General features: G+C 51.7%; 1 protein-coding gene across 2 annotated transcripts in view; it reads right to left on the bottom strand.

Moving 5' to 3' along the window:
• The window catches only part of Cacna2d4 (calcium voltage-gated channel auxiliary subunit alpha2delta 4), a 95,555-nt gene that overhangs the window by 34,834 nt on the left and 40,124 nt on the right, over positions 1-20,597 (bottom strand). For both annotated transcript variants that reach the window (XM_041678353.1, XM_041678360.1), the window contains 8 exons: positions 17,587-17,648; positions 16,630-16,697; positions 15,987-16,032; positions 15,814-15,911; positions 14,193-14,286; positions 8,665-8,760; positions 7,017-7,144; positions 3,284-3,364 (listed from right to left, as the gene is read on the bottom strand). In XM_041678353.1, the coding sequence (XP_041534287.1) occupies positions 3,284-3,364; positions 7,017-7,144; positions 8,665-8,760; positions 14,193-14,286; positions 15,814-15,911; positions 15,987-16,032; positions 16,630-16,697; positions 17,587-17,648 (673 nt within the window). The remainder of the gene's footprint in view (positions 1-3,283; positions 3,365-7,016; positions 7,145-8,664; positions 8,761-14,192; positions 14,287-15,813; positions 15,912-15,986; positions 16,033-16,629; positions 16,698-17,586; positions 17,649-20,597) is intronic.

Genomic DNA, 20,597 nt, shown 5'->3' with positions numbered 1-20,597 from the left:
TGCAGGAACAGGAACAGGATGGCTACATTCTGTTCAGAGTCCTCAGTGGGAGGACTTCCTTTCCCAGAGGCTCATAGGCTCTGCCTGGTTTCCTGGGAGCGTGCAATTGCACCCGGGCTGGCCAAGCTAAAAAGGGGCTGCGGTCCTATCTGGGATGGAGACTCTTGCCCCTGAGGCTGTGCACATTTTCAGGGTTGTTGTTCTTTCTGTTCTCAGCTGTCCCCTCCTTAGAGACTGTATCCCTCTGCCTGAAGATGCTAGGCTGAGACCTTGCCTTGAGCAGGGCCTTGTTGGTAGCCAGAAAGAGACCAGCTAGACACAGGTACTAAGGATGTGTCCATGGGGGCGTTGGGACAACCTGGCATCCTTCTCCTTTTCTTCTACCACCTACTCTACTAGCAGGGGCATGCCCTGGGAGTCTCAGGACAGCTTTCAAGGTTGTTCTCTGGATGACAGACAGAGGGCACAGGATCCTCTAGGCCCGGCCACCGTCTTCCTTCCTCTTTTGGCTGGTGGGCCAATCCCAGAGCTGGGATTTTCTAAGGGCCTGGGGGAGGGAGGGTGTTGTCAGTGGTGATATCTTTAGCCTGAGACAGAAGATTTTTAAAGGCAAAATTATATTTCTGGTTTGTTGTTTCAGAAGACCAATAAAGACTATTTTCCTATGTATTTCCTTGCTTCATTGGGTGGGAGGGGATGTGGGCATGGGGAGACTGGTGTCCTGTCTCCCTGCGTCGCCAGACAGCCGAGCCATTTGTAGAGGAATGTCACCCCGGTGCAAAGAGCTCTATGTGACAGATGGGTCCCCTGCTCAGTACCCAGGACCTCAGGGCTGAGAGGAATCTGAAGGCAGTATCCCAGAGAGGATTTGGCTCAGGACAAGGGTGACAAGCTCCAGGCAGGGCTGAGCTGGGATTTTAAACCTGTCTGCTCCAGTCTGGCGGCAACCAATGGGAGTCTCAGAGAAGAGTAAGCTCGTGGAGCCGAGGTGAGCAGACCTTGCTAGCTCTGCACCTGGGGCGTCCACCCAGCTCCTGACCGTTCTGTCCTGGCAGCCACGGGCAGACGATGACCCATGTGGTGCGAGACTTCCATTTGCACAGAAGACGCACTGTGCTTGCCTGAGGACCCTTGTCTTGCCAGGAGGCGAGGCGATTAGTTAAGGGCTGCCTCACCTGGGGTCTGTGGGAGCTTGCTGGAGTTTCATGAATGCCATCTTAGCCTTTCAGTACCGCATAAGCACCCCACACCTGGGCCTAGAAATAAGCCCCTGTCAGCCAGTAGGGAGATAGAATTAGGAACAGGAAAGCTGGGAGGGTGGTACTGAAGAGGGAAGGAAGAAGAAAGCATGGCCTCTGGGATTGCTCATTACCCCCAGGGCGGGACTGTCCCCAGTGGTTCTGAACTCTGTTCATCTCCAGAGACTCATGTGGAACCTTCACCTTGGGAGCTTTCCTGGGCTGACGACTCACTAAGTCAGGAACGAACCTCAGGGAGACGTAAACTCCCAGGGTACAGAAAGCCAAGCAGCCAGATGTTTCAGCCTAGGTGTGGTCATAGTGGGGTCCCCATCCACTGGTCCCTCTATAGCAGAGCCAAATCTGGTTCCCTCTGAGCCCCCTGCAGAGCACAGGTTGCTACTGAAGCCACAGGCACGGTTGATAGAGGGAAGTGCTCAGAGGGCGGCAGTCCTATCTGTCTAGACCCCTAGGGTGATCCAAGCCTCTCCAGACAGCAGGACAGGTCTCTGACACAGCCCTTGCTGATACACTGTGTTCTGGAGAGCGGTCAGGGACAGCAGACACGCCACCTTGCCCTCCTTGAGCTGACGGTCCCACCGGGTCCCAGGATCAGGGAGATGGTGCCCGGAACCAGGGAGAGGAACATCTAGAATGAGATGCAGGTGAACCCGCCGTGTCAGGTCTCTAACGCCTCATGCTTTTTCTGTCACAGCCGTGTACCCTGAGCGTCACAGGGACCGTCTGAAGGAGTTCAACCAGAGGCACTGGGACACGGTTTCTATGGCAACCCCTCCTGGCTCTAACTCAGCTCTGAGTTAAAAATTAAATCAGATAATTGGGGAGGGTGGGGAAGCACAGTCAGTGGCCTGGCCTCATATCCCTTCTCTCCTTTCCCAGGTCTTCAAGGTAGAGGGGCCAAGAGGGCCACCTCCGGGCAGAACGGGGTAGTCATGGGTCTGCTGGGACTAAACTGCTGGAGGATTTTAGATAAGTGAGCCTCACAGCTGGCCAGGGATTGGCATGCTGTGGGCTCCGGAAGAGCTGCTGGGATATAATCATCCTCTCTGCAGGGTGGGAGGCACCTTACAGGCTGCCGGGGATGCTGGGCTGGATGCGCTGCTGAGCTACCTTCCCCTACCTCAACCCAGGAGGGAACCCACAGGAACCTTGACTCTGGGCAGCAAGGATTCCTTGAGGAAACTCAGGCCAGCCGCTCCTGCTCCTCCCCTAGACACTCCCAGCCTTGGGAAGAGGCCAGGGTCCTGCCTGCTGCTGGCCTCCCCAGGCTCCTGGGGCATGAGACAAGTGCCTGGCACCCCAGCTCCACCAGGTTGAGTGACCATGGATTGCACAGCTTCTCGAGGAACATGGAGGGCGTGATCACAGACGCTCAAAGAGCAAGGCACAGATGCCAGGGACAGTCCTAGCCATCAAGAAGCTGCAAACTCAGGCTAAGCTTATGAGGCCCACTGGGTGTTGTTGCTTTAGAAGTGGAGGCAGACAGCATGGGGGTAACGCTGGGTCCCAAAGAGAGATGTTCTGAGTCCAGGTTCTAGCTTTACTACTAGCTGTGGGACTTCGGACAAATAACCCCTCCATCCCTTAGTTTCTTTGTCTGTAATGTAGCCTCACTAAATTACCCTGAATTCCAGGTAGAAAGTGCAGAGTCATGAGCTCAGTCAATGTAATGTCCGTGTTTCAGGGATAGAACAGAGGTCAGGTCGTCCCTGTCCTGTGTGACCTTGAGAAGGTATTTTAACCTCTCTGAGCTTCATTTTACTCCGTGAATCTTTTGGGCTTTATGGCTTTATAAACAAAATGACGTAAGCATCCACTTCCTGTCCTCGGCATTCCTCCTGGGAAAATTTAGAATCCCCATATCCAGGGCATCTTATTCTCTCTTCCTGTGTGTGTGGTGCTGGGAATGGAAATGGCCTCAGGCCAGCTAGACAGGTGCTCTGGCAGAGCCAGCTCCGCCCTGCCAGCCCTCACCTTGACACTGCCTTGGGGCTCCTACCTCAGCGGTTCAGGGTAGCGCCTACCTGCTGCGATGGCCGTCTTCCCATCCACCGTCACAGTTACTGCAGTGCTGGCCCTTACAGCCACTGGCTTGCTTGGGCTATCTGGGAAAGTGAGAATTATTGTTATTCTCGGTGCCTGCAGAGAGAGGTTAGGAGTGAGCCTATCTCTTTCTTGGGATAGGAGACAAACAGGGATTCCAGGATAAGCTCTCCCTGAAAACGGTGAGGTAGGGGAAGAATCCTGTTGACAATGGCTTGTGGCTGTCCACCACCTGTCTTTCAACAGTGTCCTGAAGGTCCCTTGCTGTCCCCGAATCTGAACAAATCAGGACTTGCCGGGATTAATTCTTAGCCCCTGCCAGGCTGAGCATCACGATGGCACTGTGACTTTGCTCTGTCTCCAGGGAGCAAACCCATCTGCCTGCTGCTCCCGCTTAGCTCCCTTGCAGTTGTGACAGGACCCTGGCACAGCCTGCTTTCCCATACGCTCGTTGTCTTATCCTGCTGCTGTGATAAACACCACAGCCCGAAGCAGCCTGGGGAGGAAAGGGTCGATTTCATCTTCCACTCCAGGCCACACTCCACCATCGAGGGAAGCCAGGACAGGCAGTCAAGGCAGGAGCAGGGGGCAGAAGTGAGTGGGATAATGCCGACTCCTGGCTTGCTCTCTAGATCACTCCCTGGTTTGTGCTCGGTCTGCTTTCCTGCATACCTCAGGCCCACCTGCCTGGGGATGGCGCTGGCCATGCTGATCTAGGCCCTTCTACAGTTAACAAGATTGTGCCACTGATCAAGGCAATCAAGTCTGGGTTCCCTGTCTTCTCGCCAGCTGACTGCTGTCAGGTTGACAATGAAATCCACCTGGACAGGAACCACGTATGTGCCTCATGTTGAGGGACAGGCTGCAAGCATCCCAGGCCTGGGTGGCGGGTGACCCTGCTTTGCCTTTCAGAGTCACAGAGAGGTGACAGCGATGGTCCTGCTCAGAGGCCAGATGCGGTGGACAACAGCCTCCCCTCACAGCCAGGGTGGTATCTGACACATCTATGAAGCTTCATGGATCCTTGTGGGTGGCACCCAACTCACCACCATAATGATTTCCTGTTTCATTGCTGCCCTTCTAGAACTTTCTGTCAGGTGCCTGGAGGCCTGGGTTGCCTCTCGCTTCTTTTAGAAGAACCAGGCCATCCTGGGAGCAAGATTCAGAGGGTTTGATGCAGCTCCATATGAGAGCATCTTCCCAGCTGGCTGCTGTATGACCTCTAACCTCCACCCACATCCTAGGCCAGCTTTCCAAAGGCCGCCTCTTGTCTAGAGGTCAGATTCCATTACATGGTCCAAGATCATGTACTGTCCTGTTCTGTCAAATGCCCTTGTGGTGAACACTGCCTGTGATAATCAGTTCTCAGAGCCTCCTGGAGATTGATGAAGAGCAGAGCCTCTGTAATGGGGCCAAGCATGGTCACACGCTGGCTGTGTTGTTATAGTTCCCCTGATACCTTGCTATCTTCAACACGTCTCAAGACTCTGGGAACTCACGACACTTGAGCTGTCCTTGATTCCAGAAATTTACCATGCCAGAGTCAAAGGAACTAGAGTAGACACAGAGACCAGACCCCTCACTTTGTTTTGGGGAACACCCATAAGACATGAACGTGGGGACTCCTGCAGGAATCCTCAGCTCTGTAGCCTTGGCTCTGTAGCCTGCCTTCCGGCTAGCACAGGCTTGTGGAAAACACTCAGGTAATCTCTGGAGCCCTTGGGAATTTCAAGGTTAGGATCAATGGTCTCACAGCCCGGGATCTGTGGGAATAAGCCCAGGAAGAGGAGAGACAAATGTGAAGGCCTAGGTCCTTGGTACTGGCGGGTTGTAGTGTGCTGGCGGGTGGCATAGGCACACCTCAAGGGGGCAGCACTCAATCTGCCCAGACCTCAGACCCGCCGGGAGGCTGCCCTACTCGGCCGCCTCCTCAGCAGCCCCACACCTGTTGAGATGAGATGATTTTCTTTCTTTTGGGGAGGATGGGAGACCCAGAAGTGTCCACGTGGCTTTAAGCGTGTGCTCGGGCTGAGCGAGTGAGCAAAGGCGAGTGAGCAAAGGCGTAGGAAGCGAGCGAGCTCCCGCCTCCCTCCTCAGCAGTCCCCTTTTGGGTTCCCAGCTTCCTTCTCTTCTCCTGGCAGCTCAATTCCCCACCCACCTGCCCTCCTACTGCGTGGACACTTAAAGCTCCCCCTAGCAGCCAGCAGGCAGTCCTGGTGACAGAGCCGGCAGGAGGCAGCCTGTCACCCGGCTGGGTGGGCCCTGGGTCTCACCCAGGGAACGTCTATGGAGTCCGTGGGTGTCTCTCCTGAGGGGAACCCTTCACATGGTGGGAGGACCTGCCTCTCTGCCTCAGGTGTACACCATGGGAAAACCTTCTGCTTGGCCTTAAGAACCTCCTTTGTGAGTCCCAGGAATGAAAACACCTCCTTTCTCTCCTGCCTCCTGCCCCAGATCTAGGGTGTCCTGAGGCAGACCTGACTCTAGCTTGCTGTAAAAACTGCTCCTGTGCTGAGAAGCTTGAGCAAATCACGGAATGAGATCTCTGAGCCTTCAAGTCTCCCCAGGAGATGCCATCAACAGCACTTATCTCCTGGGGTTTTTGTAGGGAAATGTTTGTAAAGCACTTTAGACTTCAGCCTGTGGGTGGAGGGAACGACACAGGGTGGAGTGACAGGCTTAGTGGATAAGAAGGAACTCCCCCTTGCTGTCTTCAGCCTAGAGGGGGAGCCCTGGAAAGTCTGGGTTCCTGAAGCTGACGGTTCCAGGGCAGCTCTCTGTGGTGTGTGTGTGTCCCTAGGTGTGCATGCGTGCACGCACACACACACACACACACACACACACACACACACACAGAGAGAGAGAGAGAGAGAGAGAGAGAGAGAGAGAGAGAGAGAGAGAACGCGCTCATCTCTGCCAGGGCCCCCTTGACCTCCACCATATTCATCCATTCCACAAGTAGGTACTGTCCAAGTCCCAGCCCCTCTGGATTGGGCTCAGCCCTCTTGGTATCCTGGTAGATACTTCCTGCTTCTTAGATTCCTGGGCCCTGGATCAGCCCCTCAGCCTCTCTGGGCTGCCCTTTCCTCAAAGGTAACCAAGGGTAAGGCTGCACTGAGCCTTAGGCCCCTGGGTTCTCAGTGGTCTGATTCCCTCACACTCAGTGAGGATCCTGGTGTTTTTTTTTCCTGCCGTTCTCCAAAGTAACCAGGGCTGGAACTGGGAGCCCTCAGCTTGGTGCCACCTCTCCACCTCTCTTCCCTGCCCAGTGGCCTGGGTCTGTGGGGGCCTGCTGGCTGGCCCTGTCTCTCCTATGTCCTGGGAGCTGCTTTCTTGGTAACCTGACAGGAGTGGATATGGGAAGAACCACATGGGCAGCTATGAAAGCTTTAAAGGAAGTTTTAAAGCTGCTTGGGTCCTTAGAAACAGAAGCCTCTTGGCGATCAAGATCAACCCTGCTGACCTGACACTGGGAATGTGGGCCAGGAGTCACCTGGTTGGCTTTCGGGTCAGATCTCTTTCCTCCATGCTGGAGCTTGACTGCTGGGTGGGGGATGAGAACACATAGGCCTACATTCTGTGTGCAACACCAGGCATGCTCCAAAGCTGCAGTGTCAGGAGGAAAGGCAGGAAGGAGCCCTGGGGTCGTCCTCTCTTCTGTATCATCCCAGCCCTGTTTCCCACTCTTGGGGAGAGCACAGGGGTGTAGGTTACCTGGTCCCTCTTCCCAGCGGAGATTGAAGACAAAACTGCCTGGGGGCTGCTCAGAGGCCTGACGATACCACAGCGGGAAGTGGTCCATGGTAAAAAGACTGGCTTCGTCTTCAGGTGTCAGGAACTTCCTGCCAGAATAGGATGAATGCTTCCTCAAATCTCGGAAGACATTTGTCCCTTTTTCCTGTGGCATATGCAATCATCTTGGCTGGGCCAAGACCAAGGCTCCCCTCTGTGCTGGTCCAGTTGCAGACAGGAAACACCTCCACCCTCAGCATAGGCATGCACCTTATCCCAGCACTCTGAGAGTGAGGGAGAATGTCCCCGCTTCTCAGTTACATTGGCTACATGGCAAGACCCAGCTCACGATCACTCAACAAAGAAAGAATGAAAAGAGCCACCAGACAGAGAAATCCTGTCTCGAAAAAACAAAAAAAACAAACAAACAAACAAAAAAAAAGAGCCATCAGCTCCCAAGTACACATTGCCCCAGGCAGATTCTGCTTCTTCCAGAAGCAAAATACTGCAACATCTGGTGGCAGGGGAGGCCGGCCAGTGGAGCAGGAAGAAACAGATGTGTGACCAACAAAGTACACGTCCTCCCTTGGGTATAGGTAATTTCCTTTGGTCTGGCTCACTGGCAGATGTGAGTGAGGATCCCTGCGGTAGAGAAGCATGGACTGCCCTACATGGTTACTTCGAAAGGCTTTGATGCGCAACATTCATCTCCTTTTGGAGAAGCTTTTCCTTGCTAATTATGGGTTTGCTTTCCCTGAACACACACAAGCCTACAGAAGGAGGCTGGTCCAGACGCTGACTAGAAGGTAGGCGAAGCAGGGTGGGCAGCACGATGAAGTGCCACCTATGGGTAATTCACAGGTAGAAGACTGACGTTTGAGTGAGTGAGTGCCTTGCCAGCTCTGGAAGCAGACTTGAGTCCCCAGGTCGCCTCTGCATCATGGTCCAGGTAAAGGGAGTTCGCTGGTGTGCACAAGGCACCTGTGGCCCTCCGGGCAGCTGTCTTCCCAGCTTCCCAGAGTCTTTGACCACTCAAGGGCGGCCTGTTTGTGTTGCCATGGCTTCCCATCCTTAGGTGCCCTTTTAGGAGGGTGCCATTTTCCTCTCCCCACCTCTCTGGGGATTAGGGAAGAGAAAGAGGAGGGGAGAAGGGGAAAACAAGCAAATTTGTTTTTCTAGAAAGCCTGCAGCCTTGCTCAGCATGTGTGGACTTTCACTGAGTCCCGAGAGAGGCAGAGATGCTTCCCTGTTGACTGCACTGGGATGTAGTGAGGGGGGCAGTGAGCAAGTGGGAGGAAAGACTGGTGTGTGAAGTCACCCATCAGCTCGGCTGTCACTGTTCTCCAGGTGTCTGAGCCTTCTGAGCTTTAGGACACCAGGTGGCACTACCCTGCCCTCTTCTGGGCTCCGGCCTCCATGCAGAGACAAAAGACAGCTGCTGCTGGCGGTGGTGTGGAGGACTGGGCAGTATGTGGGCCCCCTCAGCAGGGTTCTTCCATAATCTGCACTTTGCTAGAGTAGTTCTGTGGGTCTGGAGGATGAGACCGTCTTTGCTCTACGTGCCCCAAGGCGACTCAAGACTTGTGCCATGCCCCTCCCTGCTAGAAGCCTCAGGGTGCCCAGGACTCACTTGTCAGAGATTTTCTCGGAGCCCACAAACAAACTTTGTCTTAGGAGACCAGCCCGGGTTCCCAGAAAGGCCACATCCACGCCAGGCTCTGTTGCTCTGTAAGGCAAAGCAATGACAATGTGTAAACTGTCTTTTCTCATACCTGGGTCTGTGGTACTTGGGCTCCATGAAGGCATAAGGCAGTACTAAAAGCATCGCTAGAGCCTGGAGGCTACGGGATGGCCTACACTGGCAGCATCCAGGTACAGCACCAGGCCTGGGGTAACACAGTTGGTTAGAAGTCTGGGGAGTCCCTCAAGAGAAAGACCTAGAGATATGGGGTTTCTGCAGGTGGGTGTCTGGGCTACTCAGGGTTTAAATGTTATAGGTACCAATACCCTGCATTAGCTGCACTAAGTCAACCCTGGGGTCGGCATCTTTAAAAAGCACCGATCCAATTTGCTCTTAGAGTCTACTGATCTCTCCCATAACCTAGCTTTACAAACACCAACCAAGACTTCCCACGGCACTACAGCAACGGGATATTCTCAAGAAATTCCTAGGTATTTAATCAGTAACTATTTTAATTTATATCATCAGGAACTAAAACAAACAAAAAACACCCCCCGTGTCACTGTCGTACCTCCCCAAAAGCTCCATGACGTCCAGTGTCACCAGATAGCCCGGTAGCTCGTGAGTTTCAGTTGGGCAAACTAGGTTCTTACTGTGGTCTGTTCAGTTCAGTGGCTTAGTAAGCCAGTCTCCCTATTCCCTGTCTTGAGTTACAACCCATGAACCATATAATTTCCTCATCTAAAGTGTATTTCTTTAAGTGCATGCATCAACCGGCACACTCCTTGCCTCTGTGACTTTAGACCGTTTATCGTCACACTTGGAGGAAACGCCATGCCCGTGGCAGTCATTAGCCTTTTAAACCTGGCTCTGGGTCTCCCATCCCAGCTTCCCTTTCCTGGCAGACCACTTCCTGCACACGCCAGACCACCCAGCTGGACCAGGTCAATTGCTGAAGTATTGTTTAGCATCCTTATTTTGTTGTCCCTTGTATTTCTTGTAAATTACCTCTTAGACCTCTGTCTGGGCCTGGCTGTATCCAGCTGTGAGTGTTTACTTTCTATGGTTTGGGTGGATGTCCCTCAAAGTCCCAGTTATGGAAGGCTTGGTTCCCTGGGTGGCCCCATCAGGAGGCTGTAGCACCTTTGAGGAGTGAGGCATGGTGGGAGGAGGTGTTCCTAAAGGGGGCGTTGGGACCCTGGTGCCTTCCACCCCCATAAGCATCGCAGTATGCCATGATATATGTCCCTCAGCATAGGCCCTTCAACTACGGGTCAGCTGACACATGTCTGACTTGGAAACCAAATGAACATTCTCCCAAGGTGGCTGTCTCTGGTATTTGTTTTATCACAAAGCTATGAAGCTAATTCACATGCAATTTGGTCCTGACAGGCAAGCACACACTGTTGACTGGGGGATACTCACAGGCACACCCCTTCAAATTTCTCTTTATTTTGCTTTTACCGGAAATACGTCTATACAGAAAAAACTATACCCTAAGGAACAATTTGCACAGAAGAGTCAAGGTAAATAAGTAGTTAATGCTTTTGCTTATTTAAATTAGTGTGTGTCTCACACCTCCAAAGGGGACCAATGAATGGGTCTTGTCTTCCACAGTCTCTTCATGGATGCAGGGTTTGGGGTGTAGCACATTGCAGCCACGGCTGCCTTCTGCTCTCACCCTGTCCTTGGCTCATGAGCTTTCTGCAGGGGCCTCTGAGTCCCATTGGTCTTGCTAGCTTCTCCCTTCCTGGGGTGACAGGGTGCTCCTGGTTCACCTGGTCATTTCCTGCCCCTGTCCTGTAGCCAGCGATGTCCCCAGACTCACTTTAGTGAGGACCAACACTGCCAGTCCTTGTGATAGTCGGGTGCTCCAGACACTGTGATCCCCAGCAGGGCAGACTAGGGACTTCCTTTTTATGGCTTTAAGAGAAAATAGATCTGGAACCCAGGTGAACATTTACAATTCAGTCATTTTTTTTAAGATTTATTTTTATTTTTGTGTATACCCACAGAGGCTAGAAGAGGGCATCGGATCTCTTGTAGCTGGAATTATATGCAATTGTGAGCTGCCTGATGTGGGTGCTGGGAATTGAACTCTGGTCCTCTGCAGGAGTAAGATGTGCTCTTAACCACTGAGCTATTTCTCCAGCCCATTGTTTCACCTTTTATATTTAAACAGTTTTGATATTTGAAACTTGCGTCTCTTTTTTCCTTTTGTTGGAAACATCAGCTCCTAACGATACTAACAGTACGACCTTATTATCCCAGGGTAAGGCACACCAGCATCCTTTCCAGCAGTGTGATTACCAAACTCAAGCCACAGCTTTGTCAGTCTCCGCTTACAGCACACACACTGAGTGAGTGCCAGCTTCAGTGGTACCGGATGGTGAGAGGCGCTATCTTGAGTGGTAAAAATCTTTTATTCAGAACTGGGTCAGCACGCATTTAAGGACTGATCCTTTTTTTTTTTTATGGCTCTTGCTTCTTGTCTGCTCCTGAAGCTCCCCGTCATCCACACTGTGGCTGCAGTGTGCTCCACCTGCTCCTGGCCACAGCTCCCCAGCTCATCCCTTCTCGGCTCATACAGACATTTCCGGGTTGTTAAGTTTTCCACTCATTCTTGCATTGCTTCAGAGCTTTGAGTCAGCATTAGGAAGGCTTGCTGATGCCCGGATTTCACCTCAGTTGGATCACAGCATCTGTTAGCGCTTATACAACTTCTTTCCTGTGTGTTTGAATGAGTCACTTCATCCAGGTGTGTGCACTCACCCAACAGCGCTGGTCCCATTGGCCTCGGCACCAGCTCAGCTTTCAAGCCCGCCTCCCCTCATTAATGTGATATAGTGCCTCGGGGTGCACCACAAGTCCACACATATGCCACCTGGGTCTGGCTGTTCTTTTGTGTACCATGATTCAGAGTGGGCAGAGGTTTGATAATGTCTTTACATCTAGGTAGGACCACTCTGGTTTGAGACATTGGGCTGTTCTTGATTGTTCTAATGAGCTTTACAAGTAGTCACCTAGACACAGAGAGACAGTCCCAAAGGCATGCATGCCCTTGGAGTCTACACTAGGGAGGAGGAGCCTCATAGTATCTGTCTTTCCACTCAGAGATACTGTGAGTCTTCCCATGTATTCAGGCCTACTTCTTTGTTCTTTTCTACCCCCCCCCATATCCCAAGATTAAACCTAGGGCTTCTTGCCTGTTGCCACTGAGCTGAATCCTGCGTTACTTTTTGAGATGACATCTTACCCTATAGCCCAGGCAGGCTTGGAGCCTTCAGTCCTCCTGCCTCAGCTCTCAGAGTAGCTGGAATCACAGGCTGGTGCCACAAGCCCAATGTTGCCCAATGTCTGAGGGGTTCTCACATGGTGCGTTCAATGTGTTCTGGCAATTCTAGAACAATATTTTTATTTCTTACCAGCCTAAAGTCTTTTCATATTATATCTTTTTTCAGGGGCTATTTATGTGCATAAGTATTATTAATTTTTAAAATAAAATTTTATTTTTAATGGACATGTCTCTGTGTGGGTAAATGCCTGTGAGCGTAAGTACCCATGGAAGCCAGAAGGTGGCGTCAGATCCCCAGGAGCTGGAGTTACAGGCAGCTGTGAGTCACTGAGCACGGGTGCTGAGGACCAAACTCAGGTCCTCGGTAAGAGCAATATGCACCGTTAACTACTAATCCATCTCTCCAGCTCCGGGTTTTACTAATTTTTGAACATTGATATTATAACATTCCACTTTACTAAATTCCCTAATTGGCTATAGTGATTTTCCTGTTATTTTGAAGTTTTCTGATACACAATAGCTATTTACTTTTCGGTGCTGGGTTTGGAGGTATGGAGCCTGGGGCCTCATACATGCTACGCAGTTGATCTACCATGGAGTCACCCCACCTTGCCCCCTGCTCATGTCATCTTTAACCAGAGACAATTTTCTTTCTTCATTTCTCGTTGGCTAGAAGTACGTTCTTTTGTCGAGCTTAGTGCTTTCTGATCTTTTTGTGTAGGAGGGGGATGGGGTGTGCTTGTTGGCATCTTCAGTAGGAAAGAGAGCCTCCAACCCCCCACAACATGTTGGCTTTTAATTTTATGTGTGTGTTATATGTGTGTACATGTGTCTGTGGGAACATGTGCATGTGTACATGCATGCACTTTGAGGTCAGAGTTGGTGTGGAGTGTCTTCTTCAGTTGCTCTCTACCTTATTTATATGGACAAAGGTCACTCGCTGACCCTGGAGCTCACCAAATGGCCAATAACTCTAAGGATCTGCCTATCAGCATGGGGTTACAAAAGTAAGGTACTATGCCTGACTTTTTATGTGGGTTCTGGGGGTCCAAACTTAGGTCCTCATGCTTGCATGACACTTTACCAAGCCATCTTCCTAGCCCCCACTTCAGACCATTTATTTTTGGTAGAAGCTATGTGAAGAACATTTGCCCCTCAATACACTATGTGCTAGTATCTGGCCCTATCGATTTTATTTTAGGTTTATTTGTATTCCCACATTTATATGGTTCAAAGTTGCACCAAAAATGTATGCAGTTCAACGACCTATTTTTGTAATCGGAGAGAAGCCCTCAGAACCTTTGCTGAACAGCCTTCCTGGAAAACGGATGCACATGCATACATGCACACGGACACTGTGCTCTGGCCCCTCTGGCCCCCCTCTAGAAGAAATGGAGCACATTGCACACGCGCCTTTAAAAATAGGAGTTTGTTTTGTATATAGGAGAGGCAGCAAACTCAAGTGTTAGGGAGGTTTGACATCTATGATTTTGAACCTTTCTATTAGGAAACAAGTGCTATAGCCCTTACCTCGTTAATGTTACCCTGGCCGCCTACCTCTTGAGACACATACACGGTACTCATTTTTCTGTCTAGCCAAGCAATACAATCCCACCAAGACAAAGCCAGTGGGAGGATGAGGGAAATCTCGGGTCTGGGAAGCACTGAGGCCAAACAGGTTGGGTAGCCTTCCTTCGAAGCTGGAAGTAAGTCTCCATTTATCTGTCTTTTTTTTTTTTTTTTTTTTTTTTTTTTTGGTTTTTCGAGACAGGGTTTCTCTGTAGCTTTGGAGCCTGTCCTGGAACTCCCTTTGTAGATCAGGCTGGCCTCGAACTCACAGAGATCCGCCTGCCTCTGCCTCCCGAGTGCTGGGATTAAAGGCCTGCACCACCACCGCCCTGGCAAGATTTAGTTTGTTACTTTTTTTCCCATTTGTCTGTCTTGCGCTTCCCTGGGGGAGCTTCTTAGGTAGTGGGAGACCAACCAAGAAAACACGTTCATCCCAGGTCTTGGACTGGGTGTTTGCCTGGGGAAGCTGTACCTGATGCTTTAGAGTGAGGAGCTGGTAGGAGTTGTGGGATGGGAGCCTGCTTCACAGCAGTGTGTGAAGGCCAGTCTCACCCTTCCCCATTCCATCATATCCCTGTGTCCCTGTCCTCATCGGGGTCCCTCTTGTACATACTCAGAGATGTTGAGTGCCAGTGCTGTCCAGTAGGCTTCCATGGGGGCTGTCACCACTGCATCAAACAGCACCTCCCGTATCAGCTCCTCGTCACCTGGAGGTAAAGTCACAGGAGCTAGCCACATGTCACCTATTGCCCCAGCCCCAACCTATCAAGAAGTGCACAGCTTCTAGAAGCTGGGGATCTAGCTCAGTTGTGGTGCAAGCCTAGGTTCCCAGCTCTTGAAAGTAGAGGCTCACAAGTTGTTGTTCATCTTTGGCGACATAGCAGGTTTGAGACTAGTCTGTCTAATAATAATAACAATGCCCACAGCACAGCCCCCACCCTATCGAAGTCAGGAGAAGGATGACTTTTGCTGGTGTCTCTGGTTATTCAAGCCATCTGAGTGGGCATAAAAATACCAACCCTCCTTGTTCTGCCTTCAAGTTCTCAGCCACAGAAAAGATGGGGGTTGTCACTGAAGGCCCCCGCCAGCTCAACACTGGGGAGTCTAGATATTCTCTTGATCCAGCCCAGCTGTGACAGCTCCCACCCCCCTGCTCCTGGATGTGGGACATGCCGGTGGCTGTGGGTGCTGCAGGCCTGACCTGGCTCTACGCTGCCCTGTCTCAGTGCCCCCGTGTCTGCTGCTTCCCCGGCCTGGCTTCTCTTCCTCCTCTCTACTTAGGTGGCATTCTCCGCCCCTCTCTTAGAACTGTTTTAACTTTTCATTGAAGTGAAATTTACATCGCAACAAACTAACTTACAGTATTCAACTCAATGGCTACATGTACATGACTGTAGAACCCACTCCATGGACTTCAAAAAAAAACAACAACTTTTTTTGTCTTCAAAGAAGGTCCCAGACCTGGGGTCTTCATCCCTATTAATCCTACTCTCCCCTCCCTCCACACCTTCCTCAGCGCCCCATCCACCTGTCATGACTGTATCATTACCTATGTGAACAGCCTCGATCACTATCTGACTTCTTCCCTAAATTTCCAGTTTCTGTAAGTGCCTGGCTTTGCCTGGGTTGTCTGTATCTCGGTCCTTGCCCCAGGTCTAGTGCAAGCACATGGTCACTTCAATCTTGTTAGCTGATGGGGAGACAAACGGATGCCCTGGAAGGTTGGTTCGGGAGATGGTCTTTTCACGGGGAGAACACACATGTAGCTGGACAACTGGAGAGGAGGTAGGGACTTGCTGAGGGCCATGGCGGAGTGAGCTGGCCAGAGGCCTGAGTGCCTAGACTCGGCACATCCTTCCAGACCAAGGGATTGAAGAAACCGCCTGACCAAATGCTATGCTTGGCAGAACTGAGACCCTGAAGACAGTGTCTGCTCTTTGCCCATGTTAAGGTGGTGGGGATAGACTGGACAAGCAGGAGGGCTGAAAGGGGCTGAAGAGAGTCCTGGCCTCTGACACGAGGAGCCCTGTGCAGGCCTCTAGTTCCTGGAATGCCCACGTCCTCCACGGTTCACGGCTCCAGCTAGCTCTGCCTGTTTCTTTGGGGCCTCTTCTCGTTCTCCTCAAGATACGCTTGCCATCCCGAGATGGGTTCATGGCACTTTCCTCCTCTGGGAAGCCCTGAGCTGCTGGGGCGTAGAGGACAAATTCAGAGGCATGCATTAGGGGACTCACACTCCAGGCCTGGATCCATCCCTGTCAGGAAGCGGACCACAGCTTCCAACTGACTGAGTTTCCGGTGGTCTGGGTCGATATCCGTGATGCAGTAGATCCTAGAAATGCAGGGAACCCATGTTACCTCAGATCCCCGCCCCTTTTCTCCCTCCCACCCTTACATCCTTGCCTACCAGTCACTGGCCAGGGTCAGATCCGGATGAAGCAAGTCATGCAGGCCTGAAAACAAAGTCCATACTCAAGCTCATAACCTGTGGCCTGGGGTCTACAGATCTTTTTGCAGGAAGGGTTTTCATGAACACACCTCTTGGCTTTGGGGGCTACAGTCTCAAACCTCTTTAGATACCAGTGTTTTGCAAGCCCCACCCTCTTAACGCCTCCCTTCGAGGAGCTAACGCTTGGAAAGCAGTGATTTTGTCTTCCTTGATTTTAACATACACGGCTGTGACAGTGGCCAGCTAGAGATGAGCCTGGTGGGTTGTGCCTGCCGAGTGAGCTCTGGAGCCTCGCTGGGCTCTTAGCCCATCTGACTGTGCACTTAGTACACTTGCTGATGGAATGAGTGAGTGAGATCCCGGTGCTCAAACATAAGTAGGTGCTCAATGAAGCTTTGGGAAATTACAGGCAGAGACCGTGGGCAAACAGCTGAGGTTAAGTCGGCTCAGGGACTGGGATCGGGGTGAGGCCCTTCTCTGCCACCTCGTCTGGCTGGAAATGCTCACCCCGAGTCCACCCTGGGTTGACCCTGCTCAGCAACCTGGGAGAGCGAATCCCCTACCACACATCACATTACAGTCAGCACACGGCGTGACCTACCTTCCTCCACAGACGTGTTTCCCAGGAGGACGTATTCCCCATGGCCTCTGGTCAGCACCACTCCCAAGCTAGAGAGAAGAGAGGGTGGCTGTGTGCACAGTTGCTGCATCTGTTTTCGTTACTTGTTCAAGGAGCCTTTGGACACAGGGCAATGGCCCACCTTTCTAGCTCTCCCCTTTAGACTGGCCTCATAGGTCGTCCCCTTGGGAACCAGGAAGGGACTGCTAGTTTATCAGTCATTCTTCCCAGGAAGGGCCCTGGAAATGCCACAGACCATGGTTTCTGGGGCTCCCTGGATACTTAAGGAGGAAGGAAGTACTTGATTTTCCAGGGACCCTGAAATGTTTATGGCTCTCAGGATTCTCTGAGGAGGCTCCTTCCCTACTGAACCCCATCTCTTGGTAGCACATTAGATTTGAATTTGGGGAGCATTCAGAGGTGTAGCACCTGGGCTCTGCCTCAGTGCCAACACTGTTGGTTTGCACGGGCCTAGCCGTTAGCAATCTTGAGACGTCCTCAGGTATTCTAGTGGGTGGTGAGAGCAGGGAACCTGAGTGGCACGGGGAAATGACGGAGGGAACCTTAGAACTCTTCCTCCCGTCCCACACCGCCATCTATGTAGAGTGTGTCGTGTCAACCTCCGCTCGGTCGGAAGCAGCTGCTATCACCGTCACTCACACATCACAGATGACATCTGAGGAAGTCACGTGCCTTGACTCAGGCCACAAAGGCCGTAAGTGGGGGAGCTGGGATTCAAACTCAAAGCTGGGCTTCAGAACTGGACATTTAGCCACGCTGGCAAAGCCCATCTAGAGCTCATTTCCTGAATGCTAACTGACTAGGATCCTTTGCTAACAACACAGAATTGCTAAATTGGTGAGAACGAATCGGCTCTCAAACCCTAAAGTACCCTCATGAGCCTGTGGCATTTCCGCTCTGTCTCCCGCCCTGGCTCACCTGAAAGGCGTGTCGTTAATGTCCGTGAAGAAGTAGTCATTGGTCAGGAACAGAACCCGCTTCTGAGAGCAAAAGAAAAGGGTCCTGGCTAGGTGCCAGAGTGGTGCTGGCCTCCTGCCCTCCACCCACACCCTTGGTCTCTGGTCATCTCCCTGTACCCTCCGCAGACCTCACTCATCAGCCATCTCAACCCCGTTTATGGACACTCGTGGCCAGAAACAGCTCACAGCTCAGCAAACTGGCCTTTTGTTGCAGCCTCTAAGATCCAGGCTTGCCCAGCTTGTGCAGCCAGCTCAGCACTTGCAACATATTAATCATTTTTAATCAACATCCACGTAATTCAGATGATCCATTGACTGCTGTGCTGGACCCTGCAGGCAGCGTGAGTCTCGGCTTCCTTCAGGACAGGGAGGTGACACTGGGGCTGGAAATATCTGGAGCTGGGGTGTGGACATTTGACTCACATCTTCCCGGAGGAGAGAGGGACACTGTTCTCCCGACCCTACCTCTTTAACTTTTAGAAAAACTGTTAGAAAAAAATAGATGCTATTCCAAAGAGTGAATGAGAAGGAACCCACAAAGGAAGCAAAAGGACAGACACCAGCAGGACTCAGCCTCAGTTGTGTGCTCACGGGGGTGTAGGGTGGGGAGGTGGAGGTGGGAGAGTGGATGGTTGGAGGTGGGGCAGAAATCACAGCTGGAGGGCCAACCTGAGGAAAGTCAGCAGTTCTGACCCTACAGTAAGCCCACAGCTCCCACGACAAGCCTACAGCTACCATGACAAGCCCACAGCCCCCATGACAAGTCCACAGCCCCCACGACAAGCCCACAGCCCCTATGACAAGCTCACAGCCCCTATGGCAAGCCCACAGCCTGCACGACAAGACCACAGCCCCCACGACAAGCCCACAGCCCCCACGACAAGCCCACAGCCCCCACGACAAGCCCACAGCCCCCACGACAAGCCCACAGCCCCTATGACAAGCTCACAGCCCCTATGGCAAGCCCACAGCCTGCACGACAAGACCACAGCCCCCACGACAAGCCCACAGCCCCCACGACAAGCCCACAGCCCCCACGACAAGCCCACAGCCCCCACGACAAGCCCACAGCCCCTATGACAAGCTCACAGCCCCTATGGCAAGCCCACAGCCTGCACGACAAGACCACAGCCCCCATGACAAGACCACAGCCCCCACGACAAGACCACAGCCCCCACGACAAGCCCACAGCCCCTATGACAAGTTCACAGCCCCTATGGCAAGCCCACAGCCTGCACGACAAGACCACAGCCCCCACGACAAGCCCACAGCCCCCACGACAAGCCCACAGCCCCCACGACAAGCCCACAGCCCCCACGACAAGACCACAGCCCCCACGACAAGCCCACAGCCCCCATGACAAGCCCACAGCCCCCACGACAAGCCCACAGCCCCCACGACAAGACCACAGCCCCCACGACAAGACCACAGCCCCCACGACAAGACCACAGCCCCCACGACAAGACCACAGCCCCCACGACAAGCCCACAGCTCCTATGGCAATGAAGTAAAGCTAGATGGCAATAACAGCAGAAACTGTAGAAAGCACACAAATGCATGGATATGAAACAGCACACTGCTGAATGACGAATAGATCACTCAAGAAATCAAGTAAGAAGTAAAAACAAATCTAAAATGGAATAAACAGGAAAACACACAGAAAGCTATGGGACACAATGAAGTCTTAAAAGCAAAGTACCCACATAAAGTCAGAGAGAACTCCTTTAATCCCAGCACTCGGGAGGCAGAGGCAGGCGGATCTCTGTGAGTTCGAGACCAGCCTGGTCTACAAGAGCTAGTTCCAGGACAGGCTCCAAAACCACAGAGAAACCCTGTCTCGAAAAACCAAAAAAAAAAAAAAAAAAAGTCAGAGAGAACTCAAATAACATAATGATGTACTTTAAGGACTTAGAAAAACAAAAACAGCCAGGTGGTGGTAGCACACACCTTTAATCCCAGTATTAGATAGACAGAGGCAGGTGGAGCTCTGTGAGTTTGAGGCCAGCCTGGTCTACAGAGTGAGTTCCAGGACAACCAGGGTTACATTGAAAAACAAAGCAAACAGAAATAAAGAAATAAATAAAGAAAGATAGAACAAACCAAACCCCAAAGCAGTAAATAAGGAGAAATAATTATGACAAGGACAGAAATGAAATGAACCAGAAAGAACAACAACAGAAACAACACAAAGAGCCAATGAAATGAAGGGTTGGTTCGTTGAAAGAGAAACAGGACTGACAAGCTGAGCCAAATTACCCAAAATAAAGAATTAAAGAGAATATCCCGCATTCATAAAATTCGAGATGGGAGGGGAGACACAACAACAGACCCCAGAGGAATTCGGAACACCCTCAGAGCACACCCTAAAAACACAGATTCTAGACAACTGGAAAATCTACAATAAATGGATGAGATCCTACATGCATATGACCAACCAAAATTAAACCAAGATGAAATAAATAATGTAAACAGACCCGTGGCCAGCAGCAAGACTGAAGCAGCAAGAACATAATTCTTCCAACTTAAAAGGATGCCCAGGAGGGTGCAGGTGGCAGGGCACACACGACATGAAAATAGAGGGAATACGGAGGATGGCCAGGTTTAAACAGGGAAAGGGTGCGGCCCGGGCAGAACACGGTGTCCTAGTTTCTCTGTGTTTATGTGATAAAACACCTAGACAAAAGCCACAGGGGAAGGAAGGGTTTAGTTAGGCTCACAATGCCAGGTCATAGCCCGTGGTTGTTCAGGGTGGCAGGTACTTGAAGCAGCTAGTTATACCCAGTCAGCTGCAGCAGAGAGCGCGCGAATGCATGTCTGCCTGGTGCTCAGGCCACCTTCTCTTTCCCTCTTAGAGCCTGGAATTCAAACTCAGTGGGTGGTGCGTCCCACTTTTAGGCTGGGGTTCCCACCTCAGATAAGGTAACCAGGACAACCACACACTGACATATCCATGGGAAAACTTCATCTAGA

The sequence above is a fragment of the Microtus oregoni genome, unplaced genomic scaffold (genome assembly GCF_018167655.1).
Source record: "Microtus oregoni isolate MIOR12 unplaced genomic scaffold, Mior012 000002F_ref0000024, whole genome shotgun sequence".
Lineage (NCBI taxonomy): Eukaryota > Metazoa > Chordata > Mammalia > Rodentia > Cricetidae > Microtus > Microtus oregoni.
This window is presented reverse-complemented; position numbering and strand designations above follow the sequence as displayed.